This window comes from Lissotriton vulgaris, chromosome 5 (assembly GCF_964263255.1).
Source record: "Lissotriton vulgaris chromosome 5, aLisVul1.2, whole genome shotgun sequence".
In the NCBI taxonomy this organism is placed as follows: domain Eukaryota; kingdom Metazoa; phylum Chordata; class Amphibia; order Caudata; family Salamandridae; genus Lissotriton; species Lissotriton vulgaris.
The window spans coordinates 1,969,936,056-1,969,959,150 of NC_141693.1; the positions used below are offsets into that span (position 1 = coordinate 1,969,936,056).

General features: G+C 47.8%; 1 protein-coding gene across 1 annotated transcript in view; it reads right to left on the reverse strand.

Annotated features, from left to right (window-relative positions):
* Positions 1–243: 243 nt before the first annotated feature.
* LOC147717911 (uncharacterized) overlaps positions 244–23,095 on the reverse strand; it is a 56,373-nt gene continuing 33,521 nt past the window's right edge. The window contains exons 3-5 of the mRNA XM_086919895.1: positions 21,380–21,479; positions 8,308–8,436; positions 244–374 (exon numbers count right to left, since the gene is read on the reverse strand). Coding sequence (XP_086776021.1) covers positions 321–374; positions 8,308–8,436; positions 21,380–21,479 — 283 coding nt within the window. The 3' untranslated portion in view covers positions 244–320. The remainder of the gene's footprint in view (positions 375–8,307; positions 8,437–21,379; positions 21,480–23,095) is intronic.

Genomic DNA, 23,095 nt, shown 5'->3' on the forward strand with positions numbered 1-23,095 from the left:
CAATATGACTAAAAGAGGCCATGCCTATGTGTTACGCAGAGTTTCACTGACAAATAGACCTTGATGAATTTCTTGCTTACATAACTTTTGTCAGATTGTTTTTAAAGAAGTGTTTACATTTTGTTTAGTAGTGGCTAAATCACTACAAATTAGAAATCTAACTTTTTTTAATAGGGACGAAATGAGACACAAACGAAAGATTTATTTCACTTTTTTTTATTGAAATTCTTGATTCCACGGACTCATTATCACTCCTGTAAAGAATGGGTGTATCAATATATATCTTGAATTGTTATGTTTTTTTCTTCCAAAAATTAGAATTACGATGTTTTCACTTCCATCAAAAAAAGATCTTCTTTTGTTATGTGAACAACCTGTAAACAGAAGCAGAAAAAGGAAGATAAGATAACATGTAATAAAATACTTTCAGACATGAACATTACTTTTGCTGCTACAAATACTGTATGACACCTAATTTCTGTAGTCTGTAGAAAGTATGTGAACGAGCCAAAAACATCTGGCACGCAGCTGTGGGTGTTACACATGCTTAAACTATTAGTCCGCATAAATGGAGTCTGTCTTATTTGATGTCATTGTTTCCTCCCTATGTTTATATCTTGTTTATGACATAGTTAGAGATGATTCATTGTTCTGGAATAACCCTGTAGAAGACAATTTCTGTCTGTCTGGATGGATGTGAATGTGTCCATAGTGATGGTCTTCAGTTTGAATCCAGCTCGAATTAAATAAATGCAGAAAGCATGAACCAGTGACAAGTATACAAAAGGAGCAAGCCACCTGAATTAGGCTGATTGTTGATGTATTTCTTAAATAAGGTTAATTTATCAACATTAATAATATATAGTTCCAAAATAATATCTAAATAGGGCACTTAATTCTTTTGACAATCTTATACAATTAAGGGACAATGGCAAATTAGTAAGAAAATATTTCCTCCAAACAGCAAGCTTCCCTTTGTTTCCCTCCTCCAATAACCTCAGAATTACTAACCTGTGGCCATAGCGCTGATAGGATGATCCAGCTAATGATACTCAAACGGGGAGACCAAGCATAAGTGCAGTTATTGTGGCTTTACAGACTTCTGACTTACAAGTGATTCCGCAACACTGAACATGTCTTTCAATTACGCAACCATAGCACAATTGACCAAAGACGACATGGCAACCTCTGCATCATTCTCGACAGTCTGCAGAATATGAAATGAGAGGTCAATGCAGTCGCCTCCTCCTGCTTCCACACACTTTGTTTGCTTCGCGGGATCTTTAGATGGATCCCAACCAACACCAGAAAGACCGCCACTCAGGCCCTCGTCGCCATCTGCCTTGACTACGGCAATGCCCTCTACACCACCATCTCCACCTAGCTACACAGAAAACTCCAGACCATACAGAACACCGCAGCCAGACTCATCCTGGACCCCCCCCAAATGAACCCACATCACCCCTCAACTAAGAGACCTCCACTTCAGGTCAAGATCCTCACATGCCTACAATGCCTTCCATTGACTAGGACCTGCCTATATCAACCATCGACTGAAATTCCACTAACCCTATAGGCACCTGCTTTCCCCCTCACTCGCGCACAGGCCTGCATCCATCGTAGCCGCAGCTGTGGCAGCTACTGATCCTATATCGCTGCCAAGACTTGGAACGACCTACCCCTCCAGCTCCGTGCAGTACCCTCGCAGGTAGACTTCAGAAAGAGACTTAAGACCTGGCTCCCCTATGTATACACAGCACCCAGATACCCCTAGGGGTGACATTGCGGGGCTTTACAAATGCTGTTGACTGATCTTTTTGTGGCCAGAGAAAAGATTGCAACGCCAAATGATTTTTCGGCTTATTTCTGGCAATTTCCAAAAGGTGAACTTTGCCTGAGCGGTTAATGCAGGTTCGGGAGTGCAATGAGCTGCGCACGCAGGGTAGCTCTTAAAAGTAGCTTCAAATCTTTGCAACATCTGTGTGCAGTTGTGATTGAGCCAGCCACTTGTTCACAGGAGTGCCTGTGCCATTTGCAACAGCAGAGTACCACTCAGTTCTCCAAATATATCTGATTGTTGGTATTGCATGTGGAGTCTGGTTTGGTGGAGGGTGGGTTGGACATTACATCATGAGGGATACGTCCCTAAATCAGCAGGGGTCCAGTATTGCAGGCTTTGATGTCCCCCAAAATGAGTGCTGGTGCCCACCACCTTTATACCCCCGCACACAATGAAACACTGCCTCCCTCTGAAATGAGGAAAGTTTATTTTCCAACATGGAACTTTATTTTTCAAGTAGTGGAACTGAGGCCTAGTGGTGACAATCTGGTAAGAGGAACTACAGTGGGTTGCTCTTTGCTGTGGTGGGCATCGCTTTCTTATTCTTGAGACCAATCTGTAATAACAGTGCTTTAAGACGATAGTGCTTGGAAGGCAGGAGGAAACAAAAACTTGGTGGCAGGTATAGCATTTTCAAATACTCCATTTTCTTCACTGCCTTAACAAGTCTCTAGTTTTTCAAACTTTCTCATTCTTTCAGCCTGTCCTGTATTATCCTAGTGCAGACTAAGGCACCCTAAACACATGCTGTTCACTTGCCTGTGACAAACAGAGCAGTAGCTATCTGTCCTAGACTGTTCAAGAAGTCAGAAACTTTTTATGAGCTGTGGGGATCTTTTTGGCCGCACCAGGCTCAGGTGTGACCTCTTAAGTGTTATAAAACATAAAAAGAAGGGTAACTGTCAGAAGAGAGCCTGATTTTGGGTGATGCTCGAACAAGACCAACTCTCTCCTGCAGCTTACTTACAACTCAGGGAGAACAGATACAGAAAAAAAATAAACCTGGGCAAAGATCCTCTTATAAAACTCAGTTCCTCGCAAAGTTAAATGCAGAGGTTAATGGTATTACCTTCCAGTCGCCCCAAAACCAGCCAAAGACTCGTGTTCCAGCTGTGGCACACCAGGACAGCTGTAATATAGTTTACACCAGTGTCTCTAAAAATGTGCTTCATCAACAAGCACAGAGCTGAAAGGCCACACCGTGCCTTAACACAGAAAAGAGTATATGTAACTGGCTCTAAAAGTATCCCATTGGTCCCAGGTAAAGGGCAGGAATAAAAATGAAAGGCCTCAGTGCATTGCTCATGGCCAAACAGAGCAAGGGCCCAGGGTACCCGGAGAAGCTTGCTGCCTCTATGGACCACCGAGGATTCTTTGATTGGCTACCAAACAAGCAAAGTTAGAGGGAGAACACATTATCAGGTTTCTTGGAGTCTAGGGTCCAAGGGTGTTCAATGTCTTAACACGCTGAGTTGATTGTCGACCCCCCATGTTTTTAGAAGACCCCTCCACACCGAGCTTTTGAAGGAAGCATTTAACTCAGGACTTGTAATAAAGTACGTAGCAATCGGGCTGAAATGGATATGGGGCTTTCCTCGCCTCGCCTGTCTTTTGATGCTTCTGACCCTCCTCTTTCAGCTACTCACTGCTACTCACTACTACTCTACGCCCCTAATTCTACCATCGCTCAAGTCAAGTCAAGTCAGAAAATTTATATAGCGCGCTACATACCCAGAGGGTCTCAAGGCGCTTGAAGAGGGGTGGGGAATTACTGGTCAAATATCCACATTTTAAGTTGCTTTCTGAATGCTAGGTGGTTCTGAGTAAGGCGAAGGTGAGTGGGAAGTGAGTTCCAGGTTTTAGCTGCCAGGTAGGAAAAGGATCTACCTCCCATGGTGGTTTTGTTGATGCGAGGTACAGTGGCCAGGGCTTGGTTGGATGATCGTAGCTGGTGTGAGGGGGTGTAGAAGGACAGTCGTGCGTTGAGGCATTCTGGTCTGATTCCGTCGAGTGCTTTGTGTGCGTGGGTTAGGAGCCGGAAAGTGATCCTCTTATTGACGGGGAGCCAGTGGAGGTTTTTCAGGTGACCAGAGATGTGTTCTTTGCGCGGGATGTCTAATATGAGCCTGGCTGAAGCGTTCTGGATTCGTTGGAGTTTTTTCTGGAGTTTAGCGGTAGTACCGGCGTAGAGGGTGTTTCCGTAGTCCAGTCGGCTCGTGACCAGAGCGTGGGTGACCGTTTTCCTAGTTTCGGTGGGGATCCAACGAAATGTTTTTTTGAGCATGCGAAGAATGTTGAAGCAGGATGAAGAGACGGCGTTGACTTGTCTATTCATTGAAAGTGAGGAATCCAGGATGACGCCCAGGTTCCGTGCGTGGTCCGTCGGGATGGGTGCTTTTCCAAGGGCTTCTGGCCACCAAGAGTCGTCCCAGGCAGAGGGGGAGGTGCCTAAGATGAGGACTTCTGTTTTATCTGAGTTCAATTTCAGACGGCTGTGTTTCATCCATTCGGCTACTTCTTTCATTCCTTCGTGTAGGTTATTTTTGGCGGTGCTAGGGTCATTGGTGAGTAAAAGGATCAGTTGAGTGTCATCCGCGTAGGAGATGATGTTGAGGTTGTGTTGGCGTGCGATGGCCGCGAGGGGGCTCATGTATACGTTGAAGAGGGTGGGACTGAGTGAGGATCCTTGGGGTACGCCGCAGATGACTTCAGTGGCCTCTGAGATGAATGGTGGGAGGCGGACTCTCTGGGTTCTTCCGGTGAGGAACGAGGTGATCCATTCCAATGCTTTTCCTTGTATTCCGATGTTTTTGAGGCGCTGTAGAAGGGTGCTATGGCAGACTGTGTCGAAGGCTGCGGAGAGGTCAAGGAGGATGAGGGCGACTGTGTCTCCATTGTCCAGGGGAGTTCGAATGTCGTCTGTTGCTGCGATGAGGGCGGTTTCAGTGCTGTGTTTGGCTCGGAAGCCGGATTGTGAGGAGTCGAGGGATTTGTTTGTTTCAAGAAAGGCGGCGAGCTGGTTGTTGACCGCTTTCTCGATGACTTTGGCCGGGAATGGAAGGAGCGAGATGGGGCGGTAGTTTTTGAGTTCGGTGGGGTCAGCTGTGGGTTTCTTCAGGAGGGCGCTGAGTTCGGCATGTTTCCAGCTTTCCGGGAAGTTGGCGGAGTTGAAGGAGCAGTTGATGACATCTCGGAGGTGTGGTGCTATGATGGAGTCTGCTTTGTTGAAGATGTGGTGAGGGCAAGGGTCAGTTGGGGATCCTGAGTGGATGGAGTTCATCAGGCAGATGGTGTCCTCAGTGGAGATTGGGTTCCAGTCGTTGAGGGTGTTCAAGGGAGGTGGGGGTCCTGCCAGGGGTTGGGTGGGTTGGTCTTCGGGTTGGTTGTCGAAGCTGTTGTGGATGTCTGCGATTTTGTTGTGGAAGAATGAGGCTAGGGAGTCGCAGAGGGCTTGGGAGGGGGTGATGTTGTTGGAGTTGGCCGTGGGATTGGTAAATTCCTTGACGATATTGAATAGTTCTTTGCTGTTGTGGGCGTTGTTATCTAGTCGGTCCTTGAAAGCGGCTTTCTTGGCTTTTCGGATCAGTTGGTGGTGTAAGCGGGTGACGTTTTTGAAGGCTACCTTGGTGCTGGTGGTTGGATCTTTTTTCCAGGCCTTCTCATGGGAGCGGCAGAGTTTCTTGGATTTCTTAAGATCATCGTTGAACCAGGAGGCCTTCTTGCTGCCGAGTTTGTTTTGTCGTTTTTTCAGTGGTTGTAGGATGTTGGCGCTGTTGGATAACCATAGGGTGAGGTTGGAGGCGGCTTGATCGGGATTTGAGGAGTGGGCTGGGGGGTTAAGAAGAAGTGATGAGGAGATCTGGTCGATGGTGATTTTGTTCCAGTTTCTTTGCAGAGTTGGTTGGGGGTGGTTGTTGGGTTTGGGCTTGTTGTAGGTAAAGTGAACGCAGCTGTGGTCAGTCCAAAGGAGATTCGTGGTGTGACTGAAGGAGACATGATTGCTGGAGGCGAAGATAGGGTCGAGTGTATGACCTGCGATGTGGGTGGGGGAAGTGACAAGTTGTTTAAGTCAGAGGTTGGCGAGGTTGTCCAAAAGGGTGGAGGAGTTGCGGTCGTTGTGCTTTTCAAGGTGAAAGTTGAGGTCTCCCAGAAGGATGTAGTCTTTGGAGGGGAGCGCGTGTGGAGTGATGAAGTCCGTGATGTCCTCACTAAATTGAGCGCGGGGTCCTGGAGGTCTGTAAAGGAGGGTGCCTCTGAGTGTGGTCTTGGGGTCGATGTGGATCTGGAAGTGGAGGTGTTCGGAGTTGGCGAGATTGACGTCTGAGCTGGTTGAGATGCGGATTGATTTTTTATGAACGATAGCGATTCCTCCTCCTGTGTGGCCGGTACGGTCCTTGCGTATGATCTTATAATCTTCAGGGATGGCAATGGTGATGTCTGGGGCAGAAGAGGCGTTCATCCATGTTTCTGTTAGGAAGGCGACGTCCGGAGAGATGGTGTCTAGTAGGTTCCATAGGTCAATGGCGTGCCTGTGGACCGAACGGGTGTTGAGCAAGATGCATTGTAGGTTGTTGGGGTCGGGTATCTGTGGTGTGATCGTAGCGGAGTTGTAGACAGTGCCGTAGAATTTGCAGGAGTTGCATGAGAAAGGTCCGTGGGTTTGTCCAGGAGCAGCTCGGATGCAGTTGGGGGAGCGGCCGGGGTTAAGGGCTAGGAGGGTGGTGGCATTGTAAGTGATGCGGGAGGGGTGGGGGATGCAAGGGACAGGGGGTCTGGCGCTGGGCGCGGTCCAGGCGCGGACGGGCGTAGACGGGCTTACCTTTGGCGCACCTTCGGCGCGAATGGGGCGCAAATGCTGCGCATAAACGCTGCGCGCGGGACCGGCTGTCATATATGGATAGTGGAGGGGGAGGGGCGAGGGCGGCTCAGCTGGGAGGCGGGGCGGGTTTACTAGGACCACAACAACAAACAAAATGGCAGCGGAGCGCTGGGGGATAACGCGCAAACACAGACAAAGTTACACTGGCAATTTAAAATGTAAACAGAGCAAAAGCGGCAATGTAAAATGTAAACAGAGCAAAAAGCGGCAAGCAAGGCAGATTGCAGGCAATAACAACGAGGCAGTGATAGGAAGCGCTGCACAACGATACCAGGTGTCTTCAGAGACACTGGGGAGCGACCACTCGGCTCGAGAGCGAAGAGCGAGTCACAGCGCTTCGAGGTAATGGAGCGCTGGAAGTAGTCTGTGGGAGGGCGGCTCAGCTGGGAGGCGGGGCGGGTTTACTAGGACCACAACAACAAACAAAATGGCAGCGGAGCGCTGGGGGATAACGCGCAAACACAGACAAAGTTACACTGGCAATTTAAAATGTAAACAGAGCAAAAGCGGCAATGTAAAATATAAACAGAGCAAAAAGCGGCAAGCAAGGCAGATTGCAGGCAATAACAACGAGGCAGTGATAGGAAGCGCTGCACAATGATACCAGGTGTCTTCAGAGACACTGGGGAGCGACCACTCGGCTCGAGAGCGAAAATTATACTATAATGCAGACGCGGTCGGCACTGATCGGAGGTAGGTCGGCGGAGGTGATAGGGGGTAGGAGGACGCGGGTGAAGCGGGAATATAAAATAAAAACGTACCTTCTCGCCCCCGTAGTCTTCCCTCGCTCGGCCTTACTGGAAGCACACCCAGGCGACCAGTCAGCCAATCACAAAGCTGCCTTAACAGTGTTGTGATTGGTCTGAGCACCGTGTTTCATCGCTCATACGCTGACTGGGGGCCTGGACATATTCTCCGTGTAGGCTATAATGCAACCTGCATGGAAAACATGCGCAGTGCACAAGACTGTTTTGGGTAGCCCGAGTGTGCCGGCCAAGCAATCATTGCGCACTTTACGCAAAGCCGGCGGAAGTAGGAGAAAATAAAATTATGACAATGCGAGTTATCATTTTATTTTCCCTTTGTATCACTGCAAAAAAGCAGTAGGGCGGCACTCCTCCGCCTTGGCGGAGGAGCCGCCACTGCCATGCCATCTCAATAAACGGCACAGGCCCATTCTGTCCACAAGAATATCTCCCACCGGCTTTTTCATGCGTAAGAAAGGGTTCCGACTGACACGCACACCTACTAACCTTTTATACATGAATAACTGTAACAAAGTGTTATGACACATCAGCAAAGCAAGATGTGATTTTGTAAAATAAATAAACTAACATCAAAGAAAAATATGGACCAATTCACTGTTGCCTAATAGAGTTGCGGATACCTCGAAGTCAAAATGGGCAGGAAGTTCACCACACTTGCCTATTCATATTCACTTTCTCCTTAAGTTTAACAATCATTGTTTTCATTTGTAATAAATAGTGTAATAAATCTAAGGCATCACAAGAGGGGTGTATGTTGGATGTTTTCAGGTAAAATCCCTACAGTTTATCTATCATCTCTGACGTTTAACTCCCCTACTTACCTTGCTGTGATTGGGGTCTGGATAATCGCAGATCCCACGTGGGAAGAGACACCGAATTAACGCCTTGAGCTCTTCAGGGTATACGTAAGTTGGAAACGCTGTGTGCTTCAAACCTATTCCAGCTTTAAACTTCACATACACAAAAATAGAAAGGAAGATTATCTCAGAAAAGGTTGGCAAAAGCTCACTACTACTTTCTTGTACAAACCTTCACACTCCACCAAACATTTTGTTATCATCCAAAGAAAATATCACAAAGCCAGTTGGACATTTCAATGTTTTGACACATTCAGTGATTCACACAAACATTGTGCTCTTTCACCACAAATGAGTTATTGATGTATTACTGATCCAGATCATGTGATCTTTTTATACCGAGGGTACACAGGGTCTTGTCTTGTGTTATGTATAAATTGCCTTAACATAAATTAAAGATCATGGATAATTTTCTCATATTGGAAACATAATTCTGAAAAATGGTTAGCAGTCTGGAAGAGACATTGATATTCATTCATTTTAAAAAATCATGTGTAGCGCACCCCCTTGTTTACATCCATTTAGAAACTTTGAGTCTGATTCATGATTTGGCAGACGGATACTCCATCTCATAAGTGACAGATATCCTATCTGCCTTATTACAAGTGCATTATGTTAGAACTGGGGGTCTCTAGTTGGCAGAGGTAGGTACCTTTGACTAAATAGGAACCCTTGCTTCTAGTCAGGGAAAGGGAGTACACTTCTAAAATAACCCCTGCTCACCCCCTTGGTAGCTTGGCACGAGCAGACAGGCTTATCTCAGAGGCAGTGTGTAAAGCATTTGTAAACACATACAGTAATACAGAGACAACACAACAAATGGACACCACACCAGTTTAGAAAAATAAGTAATCTTTACTAGACTTAACACAAGACCAAATGACAAAAATCCACAATACTGTGATCAAAAATAGACTTTAAAATGGTAGAAATAGCTTAGTTCAATGTAGATGGTAAATGCAACACTTTACTCTCAAAATACCATAGATGCATCACGCAAAACAAACAGAAGGGTCGCAGGGAAGTTGATGCGACATTCCTTACACTTAGGGGAGTGGATGCGTTGGTACCTTACTGCTACGCAGGGGAGGTGGTGCGCCGCTTCCTTACCGTGTGGGGAGTTGATGGGTCGTTTCTTACTGAGGCGTGATGATGATGCGACAAGATGGCGCCTCAATGTGACGGGACAATCCGGTGCGATGCAACAACGTTGGATGCGTGCATGCCCGACGGTCGTGCAGCAAACTCAGTAACTTCTGAGCTGCGACAGGCCCTGAAACACACCTCTCCGGTGACGCAACGGCGACCTCTGCGGCGGCGATACGCTTCTCTGGTGATGCGATGCGCTTTGTCGATGATACAACGGCGAACAGCTGCAGCAGCGGCACACTTCGGCGATGCAATGGCAACGACACGCTTCACCTCGCTGAGTCGCACTTCCAGCTCCCAGCAACACGCAGTCTTCTCAGAGGGCCCAAACAACAGTAGGCACCTCTCTGCAAGTGGAATTCCCAGGAAGGAAATTCAGGGGGAGCAGCTGGTGAAGTCTTGTATCCTTGAGACTTCAGGCAGGAGGCAAGCACAATTCAAGCCCTTGGAGATTCTTCTTCAAGATTGCAAAAGTACACCCAAAGTTCCTTTTCTCCTTTTCTTGGCAATAAAGTAACCACTGTAGGCCAACACCAACAGCTTCCTTGATTCTTCTCCTTGGCAAAGGGTTGTCTTGATTCCCAGAAGTGATCTAAAGTTCTGGGGTCTGGGTCCCCCTTTTTATAGACACAAAACCTTTGTCTTTGAAGGCAGAGAGTGACTTTACCTAGTCCAAACCAGTTCTGGGTGCATCCTGCCAGTGCACAACTTCCTTTGTCAGTGTGGTTGCTGTGGAACCCGGACTGGGACGGGTCTAGGATGCTGTTTCCTCGAGGTAGTGGGTCAGTTGTTCGTTGACGTTCTTCTCGATGACCTTTGCCGGGAACGTGAGCAGGGAGATGGTCCGGAAGTTCTTGAGGTCCTTGGGGTTCGCCTTGGGTTTCTTGAGTAAGGCGTTGATCTCAGCGTGCTTCCAGCTTTCTGAGAAGGTTGCTGTCTCGAAGGAGATGTTGATGGCCTTCCGGAGATTGGGTGCGATGGTGGTGCTGGCTTTGCTGAAGATTTAGTGTGGGTAAGGGTCTGACGGAGATCCGGAGTGGATGGTGTTCATAATCTTGATGGTGTCGTCGTCGTCGTTAATGTTGGTCTAGGAGAGCAGGCGGTTGGTGCGGATGGTGGTCGTGGGGGCGAAGGTCTCAGTGGTTGTCGAGGGAGGGGGGTCGTGGCGTTAAAGCTGTCGTGGATGTCTATGATCTTGTGATGGAAGAAGGTGACCAGCGAGTCGCACAGGTCTTGCGAAGGTGGGATGTCGTTGGTGTTGGTGTTGGAGCTGGGGTTGGAGAGTTCCTTCACAATGTTGAAGAGCTCTTTGCTGTTGTGTGCGTTGTGTCTAGGCGGTCTATGAAGGAGGCCCATCTGCGGATGGCGTTCTTGTGGGCTGCTTATCTGTTCCGTGTTCGTTCACGGAGCCAAATTTTCTCTAGCTTTCTTGCTGGTGTGGCTGTTGGAGGGTTTCTTGACCGGGTTGAGGGTGTTGGCGCAGTCGTTGATCCACCGCTTGAGGTTGCGAGCGTTGGTGTTATGGTCGGTGGGTGGGCTCTGGGCGAGGATGGTGGTTAGCTGGTTTTCAGTGACTTTGCTCCAGCAGTGGCGAGGCATCTGTTGGGTGCGGTAGTGCGTTGTGGGTTTCCAGAAGGTGAAGTGGATGGAGCGATGGTTGGTCCAGTGGAGTTCGGTGGTGTGGTTGAAGGAGACGTGAGGGCTTACATTGGGTCGAGCGTGTGGCCGGCGGAGTGGGTGGATGTTGCGACGAGTTGTCTGAGCCCGAGGTTGTCGATCAGGGTGGTGAAGTCGGTGCCATTGTTGTTCTCGAGGTGGAAGTTCAGGTCCCCGAGGAGGATGTAGTTTGTGGAGGCGAGGGCGTGTGTACTGACTAAGTCGACGATGGAGTCGCTGAACTGTGGTCAGGGTCCGGGGAGTCTGTAGACGAGGTTTCCTCTGAGGGTGGTGTTGGGGTCGGTGTGGATCTGGAAGTGCAGGTATTCTGCGGTGCTGAGGGTGTCATTGGTGTTGGTCGAGACTCTGAGAGTGTTCCTGTGGACGATGGCGATTCCTACTCCATTGGTGCGGTCCCTGTGGGAGATCTTGTAGTCTTCCGGAATGGCTATGGTGATGTCGGGTTCCGAGGAGGGGTTCAGTCAGGTCTCCGTCAGGAAGGCGACGTCTGGGGTGGTTGAGTCGAGTAGGTCCCAGAGTTCGACGGCGTGTTTGCGGGCGGAGCGGGTGTTGAGAAGAATAGGCTTCTTTCCTGGTCGGTGGGTTGGTGGGCCAGATGCTGGTGAAGCTGCAGTTCCGGCAGGAGAACTTGGGTGCGCTTTGGGGCGGCCAGGCAGCAGGTGCGTGATTGTCCGACGTTGAGTGCGTGGAGGGTGCTGGAGTCATAGCGGCGACGGGTGTCGTGGCGTTTGTGGGGGCCATGGGTTCTGGCGCTGGGCGAGGTCCAGGCACAGACGGGCTTGCCTTAGGCATGCTTTTGCCATGCAAGTTGCGCAGCCATGCAGCGGCCGCCATAAGAAGGGGAGGTGGGAGGGAGGAGCAGCTGGGAGGGGGGAGTGAACGAATGGGCGAGCGGGGCGGGGTGCGGAGCCGCAGGGGACGCAGCGGCGGGAAACAACGGGCGGAGGGTACAGAAGGCAAAAGGAAGGAAATAGATAAAATTTGGGTGAAATGAGCAGTACAGTAGACAAAAATGGAGAGCAATAACAGCACAAATAACAGCACAGTTGACAAAATCGGGGAGAAATAAACAGCAAAAAACGGGGATTAATGCAGAGCAAGAACAGAGAAAAAAGGCAACCCAGAAAAACAGTACAACCAGGCACCCACGGAGGAGGGCCTCGAATTCCTGACGGTAGCGGCAGCTGGGGCTCAAGGGGATGGACACACAGGTGGTGCTGTGCGGCGTGGTGGAGCGACCTGCCTGGAAGGGTGAAGGGTCGCTCTTCTCATCACGCAGCGGCCGCCATAAGAAGGGGAGGTGGGAGGGAGGAGCAGCTGGGAAGGGGAGAGAACGAATGGGTGAGCGGGTGGCGGGCCACAGGGGACGCAGCGGCGGGAAACAACGGGCAGAGGGTACAGAAGGCAAAAAGAAGGAAATACCGTATTTTCCGGCGTATAAGACGACTTTTTAACCCCTTAAAATGTTCTGGAAAGTTGGGGGTCGTCTTATACGCCGGGTACCAAACTTTACGGTATGTGTTCATGCGTTTTTACATAGTGCGGACTTCACCCGAAGGTGTCAGACCGCTTCTCAATAGAAAATGGTGCATTACAGGAGGAAAAAGTGACATGTGTGCAAGTAGAGGTACGGTATAATATTGAAATAAATGGAGGGCACTCAAACACAAGAACTAATGTTACGTAGGTGATGGTGGCACTGTGGAAGCACTGTGCAAGTATCGATAGCAAATAAAAAGTAATAGGCAAATAGAACAAATGGCGCCGTGAATGACCAAAATCGCTATGCAGGACTGCGTTGGAAGTGGGGGTAGTCTTATACGGCGAGTATAGCATGAAACCTACATTTTATCATGAAAAGTAGGGGGTCATCTTATACCCCGAGTCGTCTTATACGCCGGAAAATACGACAAATTTGGGGTGAAATGAGCAGTACAGTAGACAAAAATGGGGAGAAATAACAGCACAAATAACAGCACAGATGACAAAATCAGGGTGAAATAAACAGCAAAAAACGGGGATTAATGAAGAGCAAAAAGAGAGAAAAAAAAGACAACCCAGAGAAGCAGTACAATCAGGCACCTACGGAGGAGGGCCTCGAACACCTGACGGTAGCGGCAGCTGGGGCTCAAGGGGACGGACACACAGGTGGTGCTGTGCTGCATGGGGGAGCGACCTGCCTGGAAGGATCAAGGGTCACTCCCTATTCCGGCCCAGGTGCTACTCCTCCCACCACTCCCAATGCAGATAGGTCTATTCAGCCTGTGCTGACTCACCCTGTCTCCTGGAGCCACCCCAGCCCCTGTCACTCACAAAACAGACATGGAATACACAAACCTAGCAGAGGCAGGCTGGAAGGTTAGGCAAGAAAATTCCTACTTTCAGAAAGTGGTATTTTCAAACACAGAATGTTAAAACCAACTTTACTAAAAGATGTATTTTATCATTCTAAGTTCAGGCATACTAAATTTGTTTTTCTACCATGTTCCCTGGGTCAGTTCGGATTATAAGATGTTATAATCAAACTGCCCATTCTGGCCTATGGGAACAGGTAGCCTTGCAATAGTGAAAAACGAAATTGGCTGTAATTCACTATCAGGACATGCCACACACCTCAGGGCATGTCTTACCTTCTAGGTACAACGCACCCTGCCCATGGGGGTACTTTGGGCTTACCTTGGGGTGACTAACATGTAGAAAAGGGAAAGTTTAGGGACTGGCAAGTAGGTGCACTTGCCAAGTCGACATGGCAGCCCCAGGCTGCACACAGGCTCTGCAATGGCAGGCCTGAGTCACATTTTACAAGCTGCCTCTGTGGGTGGCACAATCAGTGCTGCAAGCCCACCAACAGCATTTGATTTACAGGCCCTGTGCACACATGGTGCACTGTACCAGGGTATGACAAGTAAATCAAATAAGCCAATCATGGAGTTACTAATCCAATACAACACTTTACAATAGAGAGCATATGCACTTTAGCACTGATCAGCAGTGAAAAAGTGCCCACAGTCATAAAACCACCACCAACAACAGGTCAGGGAAAATACAGGAGTAAGGCAAAAAGTTGAGGAATGACCCTGCAAAAAGGGCCAAGCCCAACACATTACATATGAATGCACTTGTAGTAAGGTGGAAAAGATATCAATCCTGCTAATTACAAGTGCTTATAGGCTAATGCTTTTGTAATAAAGTGGACTAAATATTTGGCATGATTGTGACAGGGTACCCATCAATCAAACTCTAAACTTTTCCCTGTGTATTAATATCACTGAGTAATTTAGTCTCTTATTATCTCAATGTCATCTCTCTGCCCCTCCCACACGCCGCCTGAGCTCTGGTTTGACATCAAGAGCACTACAGAAGGGTAAAAGATTTGTAATGTTGGACTTGGACCAAGACTTGGACCAAGTTAAAATGCTGTGCTACTGAAGACAACTTGTTGTTCTTTCTAATGTCCTCAACATATTTCAACGTGTTCTTAGAGTCCTTTATCTACAGTTTTATACATTTGATACCTATGTACTGGAAAGACCAAGCATATTGACAACATATGTTACCATTTATTTACAAAATGTCTGATCTCGAATTGTATTTTTTTCATTCATATTTGAATGTTATTTGTGTCAGAGATGCAACATTTACAAACACCACAATCAAGAAATCTTGCAACTTTTCGAACAATGTTTATGTGCGTTGATCTCTTACAATCTCAAGATATAGATTGATCACTTTAATGTTTTTATTTTACAGAGTTGAATATTGCGCGAACTTGACCCGAATCGGGTATCAGAGCACTTTACATAGCGTCAGTTACATTACATGAGGACAAATTCATTTTTGTTAGGCACGGGGAGATTAAGTGATTTGCCCAGATTCACAGGATGTTTAGCGTCATTGCCGAGACTCGAACCCAGTTCCCCAGGTTCAAGGTCGACCGCCCTAGCCGTTAGGTCAACTCCTCACCCTTAATGTAAGATGATATTCTCAACAGTGGTTTTACGATACACACAAAATCACTTTTCCCTGGTCATGGACAATGTTTCAGTTTGCATAAACAACCCTTTCCCACATATGGAACACTTCTTTCGCCTCGGGTTCCTTCCCTGACATATGGAAGCACGCCATCCTTCTGCCACTTAAGAAGAAATCTAGTGTAGACTCAGGGGAATTAAACAATTATAGACCAATCTCTCTACTTCCCGCACCAGCAAACACGCTGGAGAAGCTGGTGCAGTGACAACTGGCAAATGTTGTTGAGTGTCAAGGTATCCTGCATGATACCAATCTGGCTTCCGGGCCGGTTTCAGCACTGAGACTGCACTTCTGGAGGTGGCAGAATCAGTGAGGATGGCTACAGATTCAGGGGCATCAGCTATACTGGTGCTCCTGGATGTTTTGGCAGCTTTTGTTACAGGTTATCATCGAATCCTTGTGCAGCATCTTCAGGATATCGGCATTGGCGGTGTTGCCCTAGCTTGGCTAATGTCATTTCTGAATAATCGCACTCAAAGGGTTTCGCTACAACCCCACCTGTCGGGACCCAAAAAGCTATGGTGTGGGGTCCCTCAGGGATCGGCACTAAGCCAGCTCCTTTTTAATATTTACTTGGCCCCATTGTTCACACTAATAGCCAACTGGGGAGTGAAGGTGATATTATATGCCGAAGACACACAGTTGGTGTTTCCTTTTAAAGATCAATCGGCAGATACTTTTAAGATTTTTAAAGGCTGCATGAAGGACATCGCCCTCTGGATAAATAATAATAAACTGAAACTCAATGTGGAGAAAATGGAGGTGATGCTCTTCGGCAAGATTCCGCCACCTGCAGCGGATCTGTGGTGGCCAATGGAAATGGGGATTTTGCCCGTTCCAGCAGGCTCAATAAAAACCTGGGGTACAGCAAGTGACAGCCACCTGTTTTAGCAAACTGAGACAACTGCGGAAAGCCCTTCACTTACTGCCCGAGGACTACTGCAGGGTCATTGTCCATGCCACTGTAACATCTAGGCTGGGCTACGCCAACGGACTTTACCTGGGCTTGCCGGTGTACCTCATCAAGAAACTTCAGATGCGGCTGTTAGATTGATTAAACACATTCCTTTTCGTAATCACATCTCTCTGCATATAAAAGAGCTCCACTGGCTAACTGCTGTAAAAAGAATTGAGTTTAAGGACCTAACCTTAGCTTTCAGGTCATTCCATGGGAAGTGGCCCAAGTACCTGAGATACCGGTTAGGTATTAACAAACAAAATCGTGTCTTGAGTTCTAATTCGAAAAATCTACTGTGCGTTCAGCGAGTTAGGAAAGCCCGCCCAGGCGGCAGATCATTTACGATGGGAGCGTCCAAGTTTTGAAACTCCTTGCCTAACCACATTCGAATGATTGAGTCAGAGCCACTTTTCAGAACCGATGTAAAAACCTGGCTCTTCAGTTCAGTGCAATCCGCCATCTAGGTTGTTTCTAGTGTATGGCATGGCAGCGCACAATTTATTGCTTAGCGCCGGCACACCTCTTTGGAGGTAGCTGTTTGCACTCTACAAATGGTGATATTATTATTTCTGTAGTTATGGCACTGTTGAGCTGTGTCAAGCCACGACTCCAAGACCTGCTGAGACTTCGTATCAATGAGCTTGAAGGCCATCAGGGAACGCAACGTGAAACTATATGTTGCCAAGCACTAAAAGACACACCACTATGCCCACGCCAAGCCCAAAGCTCAGTCCTGTTCAAGTTGTCAACGGATCAGCTCTTGATGCTGCTTTTCATCACACTCCAAATCTTCAGATAAGCACAAGAAACATAATAAGCTGAAGCGGAGTTCTGTTTATTCACCCCATTCCTACTTCCCTGATGAAGCGCATGGGTGGCAGGAATCATCCCATTCCTGGTCTTGACGTCGGCTGACTTCAGAGCCCATTCCGCAGCTGGGTCTGGCACAACCTGATTTTCTGGGGGCATCAGCCAACCCATGCCAGGTCAAAGAGTTTTGCTCACTCATGCTCCAGCTCGTCTGTTCTTTGCAGACTCACTCTGGCACACTATCCAGTGTTTTGGCAAATTCTTTTTGGAAGAGGGAGTCCCATCTGTACTCATATCGGACAATGGGACACAGTTGACATTTTTGAGTGGGTGTGGCATTACTCATCAACACCCGACATTATCTAATCCTCAAGGTAATGGGTTGTATGAGAGAACCAACAGACTGGTTAAGGGCATTATACAAATGGCGTGTGTGTGTGAACGGGCAAGTGGCGGATAAAATGGTGGAGGAAATTATGTGGGCTACCGCACCACTGTGCAAGGAGTGAGTCAAATATCTCCGTTGAGCTTATGTGAGGCAGGGCTCATGGATTTAAGTGTGGGCGTCTAAATGGGGGGAGAAGTCATGGAAAAGAAATGATAGTAATGAACCGGATGTCGATGACAATATTAGGGTTGGTGAAGGTTAAGGCAGGTAGAGTTACTAAAGGATTGTCCATGTTTAAAGGTCAGTACAATAGCAAACGATTTAAAAAAAAAAAAACTATGTTCAACCTGGAAAATGGTGATAAGTGGAATTGTCGTTGAGTAGCCCTATACCAGAGGGGTTGTAAGTGTTCTATGGAAAGAAGTGAGGTTTGCAGTAGGTGTTTGTTTGCACAGACGCTAGAGAACAAAGGACATGGTAATGCTTGTGATTCACGCATGGGTGATTGTGGTGGTTCTGGTGTTTCACAGACTGAGTGGAAGTTATTCACAGAGGGAAAGTATGAGTCAAGGAGGTAGTAAGAGTATTAGGAGTTGTAGAACTCCAGGGTATTTGAATGCTATTATGTGCTCCACTGGAGTTATGCATAAAGTTCTGTATCTTCTATAAGATCATTTTATACGTTTATTTTTAGGTTTTGTTCGGTTCTATAGTAACATGTAGAAGGGAAGGAGATGCGTTGTATTCAGCCTGTGTCAGGTGCTCGATGGAATCTGTGTTCTGACATGAAATTTGACAAATGTCTAATTTCATGTAGTTGTTTAAAAGTGAACATTCTGGGGCGAGTCAGTTTCCTCCTGACCAGCCAGGAAGTGTTTATTAGTTTCTGTTTGCTCTGACAATAAACGTGAAGAAACTTACCTGCAGTTGCGTGATTTGTATCTTCTTTACAACAGTCAGCTTTTTGCCCAGCCCTCCATCCTCCTTGCAGCCCCACCCACCAAGACCTTTTACTGTACCCTTATTGGGTCACAGCCAACCAGTGGGAGGCAGAATCCACTGATTCTATTCAGGTTGGTAGGACATTATATTGGACAGGTGGGTACTGCAAATTGTCTAAAAGTGTTATGGCTTACCCTTCCTCTCTTCCACACCCCATCTCCCACCTTCACTCCAGCGACTGATGGAGGACCATCTCTTTATTTTGTGGCAGGGAGTGCAAGCCCTTTGGAAATAGGGGCTGTCAACAGGGTGCTGGTGCCAGCAAATAGGGTGTGGTTGCTATACCCACTACTTGCTGGCGTGTGAGTGATCTTCAGGCTCTGTGTGTTCATCCACCATCTCCTTCCCTGAGAAGCTGGTTCTGTGCACCGGAGCCTCTATTCTTCTGAAAGTTGAGATGCCATTCCAAGTAGGTCAGACCATCACCCTGCTAGCGTTCTATGCTTGGCCTCACCCCACTAAGGTGGAGGAGAGACTCCATCGCTTGGACCCCAAAAGAGCGGTCACTTTCAACATCGATCGCAGCAAAGACCCCTGGGTGGATGATAAACTGTTTGCAGGGTTAGCCGGAGGTAAAAAAGCAAGGCTGTGCAGAAGCATACCATCTCGCGTTGGATCGTGCTCTGCATTCAGATCTGCTACGCACTGCTGACAAAGTAGCCTCAGGAAGGCTTGAGTGTCATGTCCACCAATGCTAGGCCAAAGCTGCTACCACTGTGTTAGCACGCGGAGTCCCTGTCCAGGCCGGCCAGGCAGCGAAAACTGCGGCTAAGGCTCTCTATCGGAAGAACTAGTCACTTAGCTTTAGTAAGGCTCTTTCTGGTAGAAACTCAATCTAGCCACAGATTCTGCACCAACCTTCTCGTCCTCCCCATTCGGTGGATGGAATCTACTGCTTAATAAGATTCCATGTCTAGGAATCTGCAAACGGAGATCCAATTTTGCTTTTGGGTCTCCACACCTGGAGGCGCAGTCTTGAAAGCAACAGACGTCAGCGAGCAGGAATAGCGCCAAGAAATCTGCAGCTAGATAGGCTCTACCAGAAAAACTATTACCGAAGGTAGGCTACTTGTTCTTTAAAACAACACAAACATCACATGAAACCAGTTGAAACTAACACACCTGTCAGACACATTATCTCTCTCACACAAAGAGCATTCAGAACATACCCAACCAATCACATATTATGCAAAGGGCACGTTCCTAAGTTTCCCCTCTTCTTACTTCACAAACTGCAACAGATTTGAAACTCTGCAGCAAGACTGCTACTACATGTTTGTTTGAGGAAATGCAACATAGCAGTGCTTCATGCACTCTACTAGCTACCTACAGCTGGATGCTCTGTCTGTAAAACACACTACATCAACCACAGATCCGTCATAGGGAAAGGCCTACAACTTGTGCAAACAAGCTTCTAATGATACTCCCAGAGCAGCACACTCCGCTCAAGACCTGCACCTCATCGAACCATTTCCTTCTTAAAACAGGGAAGAAAAGTTTGGAAGCAGGCAAGATATGAAGCTTACAAGTCCATCTGAAGTTCAGGAGGGAGGTAAAGACTGGGCTTTTCTTGAACTAAGGATGCAGACTCGATGTGGTGTCCTGCCACCACAAAATCGAACAACATACTCCGCTCAAGAGCGCTCCAAGATGGGCACTGGAATGGAGTCACTTCCCAAAGAAAGGAGCAAGAACTACTCCTGTTCACTTTAATAAGTGCAGGAAACATATTAGACTTGGCCCGCGTTACAAAGATGCTGGTTTCTGGTGTGAGGACATAGGAGAGTCAGAACAGGGACCGAAAGATACTGGGTTCTTTTTCATATGATTTTCCACGATTCCAGAGAGAAAACAGCCAACCTTGTCCTCCTGCTCAGAGCATGCTGATGAAAGTGTCATTGAGAGGGATGAGAGTAGTGGGGGTGAGGGAGGGGCAGACTTCAGCCTGTCTGGCAGAGCAGTGTCTGCTCCCTCCTAGCAGGGTGTGGGGGTTGTGCTGCTAACCACAGCTTCTACCCCAGCTGCCTGGAGAAGGTCCCACTGTCTCCAGGTCTGGAATTCATGTGTGTGGAGTTTGTGAACCTGATAATTTCAGCCCAAAGACACTTGAAATTACAGGTGGTAGAATTTCACTCGAAGTTTGCGCTCAAGGTGAAATTCTGCCTCTCGCAATGAGGGTCTACTTCTCCCATTTGTCCCAATAGAGCAACGTTGTCACTGCTTGTAACCAGTGCAGTCTGAATGTCACTTCGCTGCCCCTAGACTGGACCCAAGACCATATACTCGCTATGTCAAGCGCTTTTTCAAATCTGTAACCCAAGAAAGCATTCAAGCTTTAGTCCCACATAACACCAAAATGCATATATATGTCACTGCAAGTATACTATGTACACCCCCACGATGTGGCATGCAACCTGTGAGCTAATGCTCTTCGGTGCCTCTCGGGGGTCTGAAGTTCTATACAAATGCAATCACAGTTACAAGCCGCATCAAAATCGCACACACTCACATATACCATCACACCAATCCCAGCTCACATCATTTCACACACTCGCATACCATCACATCTTTCATGCACATACTTTTAAAATGGTACTATTCTCGTCCTAGACTGCGCCATGCTGTTGGCTAAAAAGCTTGGAATTGCTAATTTTGTGATATAACACAACACAACACACATTCTTTGCGTAGGGAAAGCTGTCCTTGCACCTACAACTCTATATGGTATCTTTCTTGTGTGTTAGTGAAGCCTGATTAAAACATTTTTACTATACAAACCTAAAATAACTAATCCACAGGGAAAAAAGGAAGCACATATTACTAATCTACTAACCATTTAACTCTTCTTGCGTGTTACCGCAAAGCGCTTCAATGATTTGCCAGGGGTCGTAAGTGCTATATGAATACAATTTACAATTGCAAAAGCCATAACAATTGTCTCTGTAAGTGTTTTTCCCCCTCTCATGGGAGAGTTTGCACAGCAGCCAGAGGCTCATCAGAGTGGCCGGTCCAGCTCTTACCAGCTTCCTGTGGATGAGTCGGTAGGCCTTGCGTCTCCTGCTCTTGTCCGACTTCATCTTTGTAGCTGTCTCCAGGACTGATGCAACCCACGAGGGAAGCCTGTACCAAAACCAGAGAAAAGTCTTAACGGGTTTGACAGGTATCATGCTAATCAGCCTCTCACAGTGGCCCCCTTCTTGTTCCTGGGTACACACCCTCACACGTAGTTCTAACAGTTTTCAAGGGCGGCTCTAGGCTCATGGCGGCCCTGGGCAGGGAGAGTAGGTAGGGGGCCCCGTAATAGGGGGTCCGGGTGGGGCAGAGCACAGAGGCCAGTGAAGAGATGTCAGGGTGTTTGGAAGTGGAAGAGAGCCGGAGGCTGCCAAATCCCTGCCAGGGGCCGCCACGCAAATATGTATCCATCCTCAGAGGATTATTATATTAAGGATATATATTGGCGTGGTGGCCCCTGGGGTTTGGTGGCCCTGTGCAGGTGCACAGCTTGCACATGCCTAAGGCCGCCCCTGCAGTTTTGAACTTCATTCATGTTGTCGATAGGCAGAGGTCCAACGTTCCCAAAACTTACTAATTTGTTGAAAACTGTGCATACTTTTTTATTAAAAAACAACCGTCCCTGGGGGGGTGGAGCTGCTGCAGATTGAAAACGAGCAACACGTGTCTCCTCTACTGTGAAGTGACAGAAGAGAGAAACAGCTAATGAAGCAGCATGCCTTCAATCCAGGGTCTCTGCTCCTGAGAGGAATGCACATTTGCAATTAGTTAATCTGGAAATCTAAAGGCTGCTTGGGAGCTGGTGTATGCGTTCATTGATAGAATCTGGGATGTGTCTTTTTAATTGCAACCTATAATAAAAAGGTTTGCACTAGCCACACTGAAGATTATATTAAAACACATCTTCAGAAGGCACTCAAACAATCTTTTAGCGACAGCCTAGTTGTACTGCGTGTCACTTTTCTTATACTCTGTGAAATGCATATTTTTAAAGTAATGACTTGCCTAACCACAGGACTTTCTATCACAGGGTTGGACCTTTTAGCACAATAAATACACGTCATTATTTCCCCAGTGCACGGACCAGGATTCAGATCAGTGGCTTTCAGGGTGCACCCACAAACATCTGAAGTGATCGCACTACCCAATCCAGCTTTCCTTCCAGAAAAATGCTTTCCCCGAAAATAAATTTAAGTATTTAAGTTGCATTTAGTTCTTTAACCGTATGCAACATATTTAATCGCAGTTACCTCTATGTGAAGGCCAGCAAGTTAGTTGCGGAATATTTTGTTCTTTTAGCCAGGCCTGACCCCGCCCCCGCCCTCACGCGTACTGACCCCGCCCACCCTCACTGGCCCCGCCCCCGCTGGCCCCGCCTCCATCGTACTCTGGTTCACACTTGTCTTTTTTTGCCCTTCGGCCTCTGTCTGAAGGTTGAATATCTCACTCGTGCTGCGCACACCCGGGAAGCGTGCGTCACTCACACGCGCACCTGTGCCCTCCGCACGCCCGTTCCTGGCACCAATGACCTGCATCAGTGCCCCCTGCTGGCACCAACGGGTTCTGCCTCCCTAACCAGTGCGCTTGGTGGACACGTGCGGACGCGTGCCAGGCGCTGGCGCTACATGCCCCCTGCGGTCTCACCACCCTCTGCGCGGGCACGTGTGGGCAGAGGCTCCTGTTCTCACGCGCGCGGGCTGTGCTGCACCCCTGTCCATCAACAA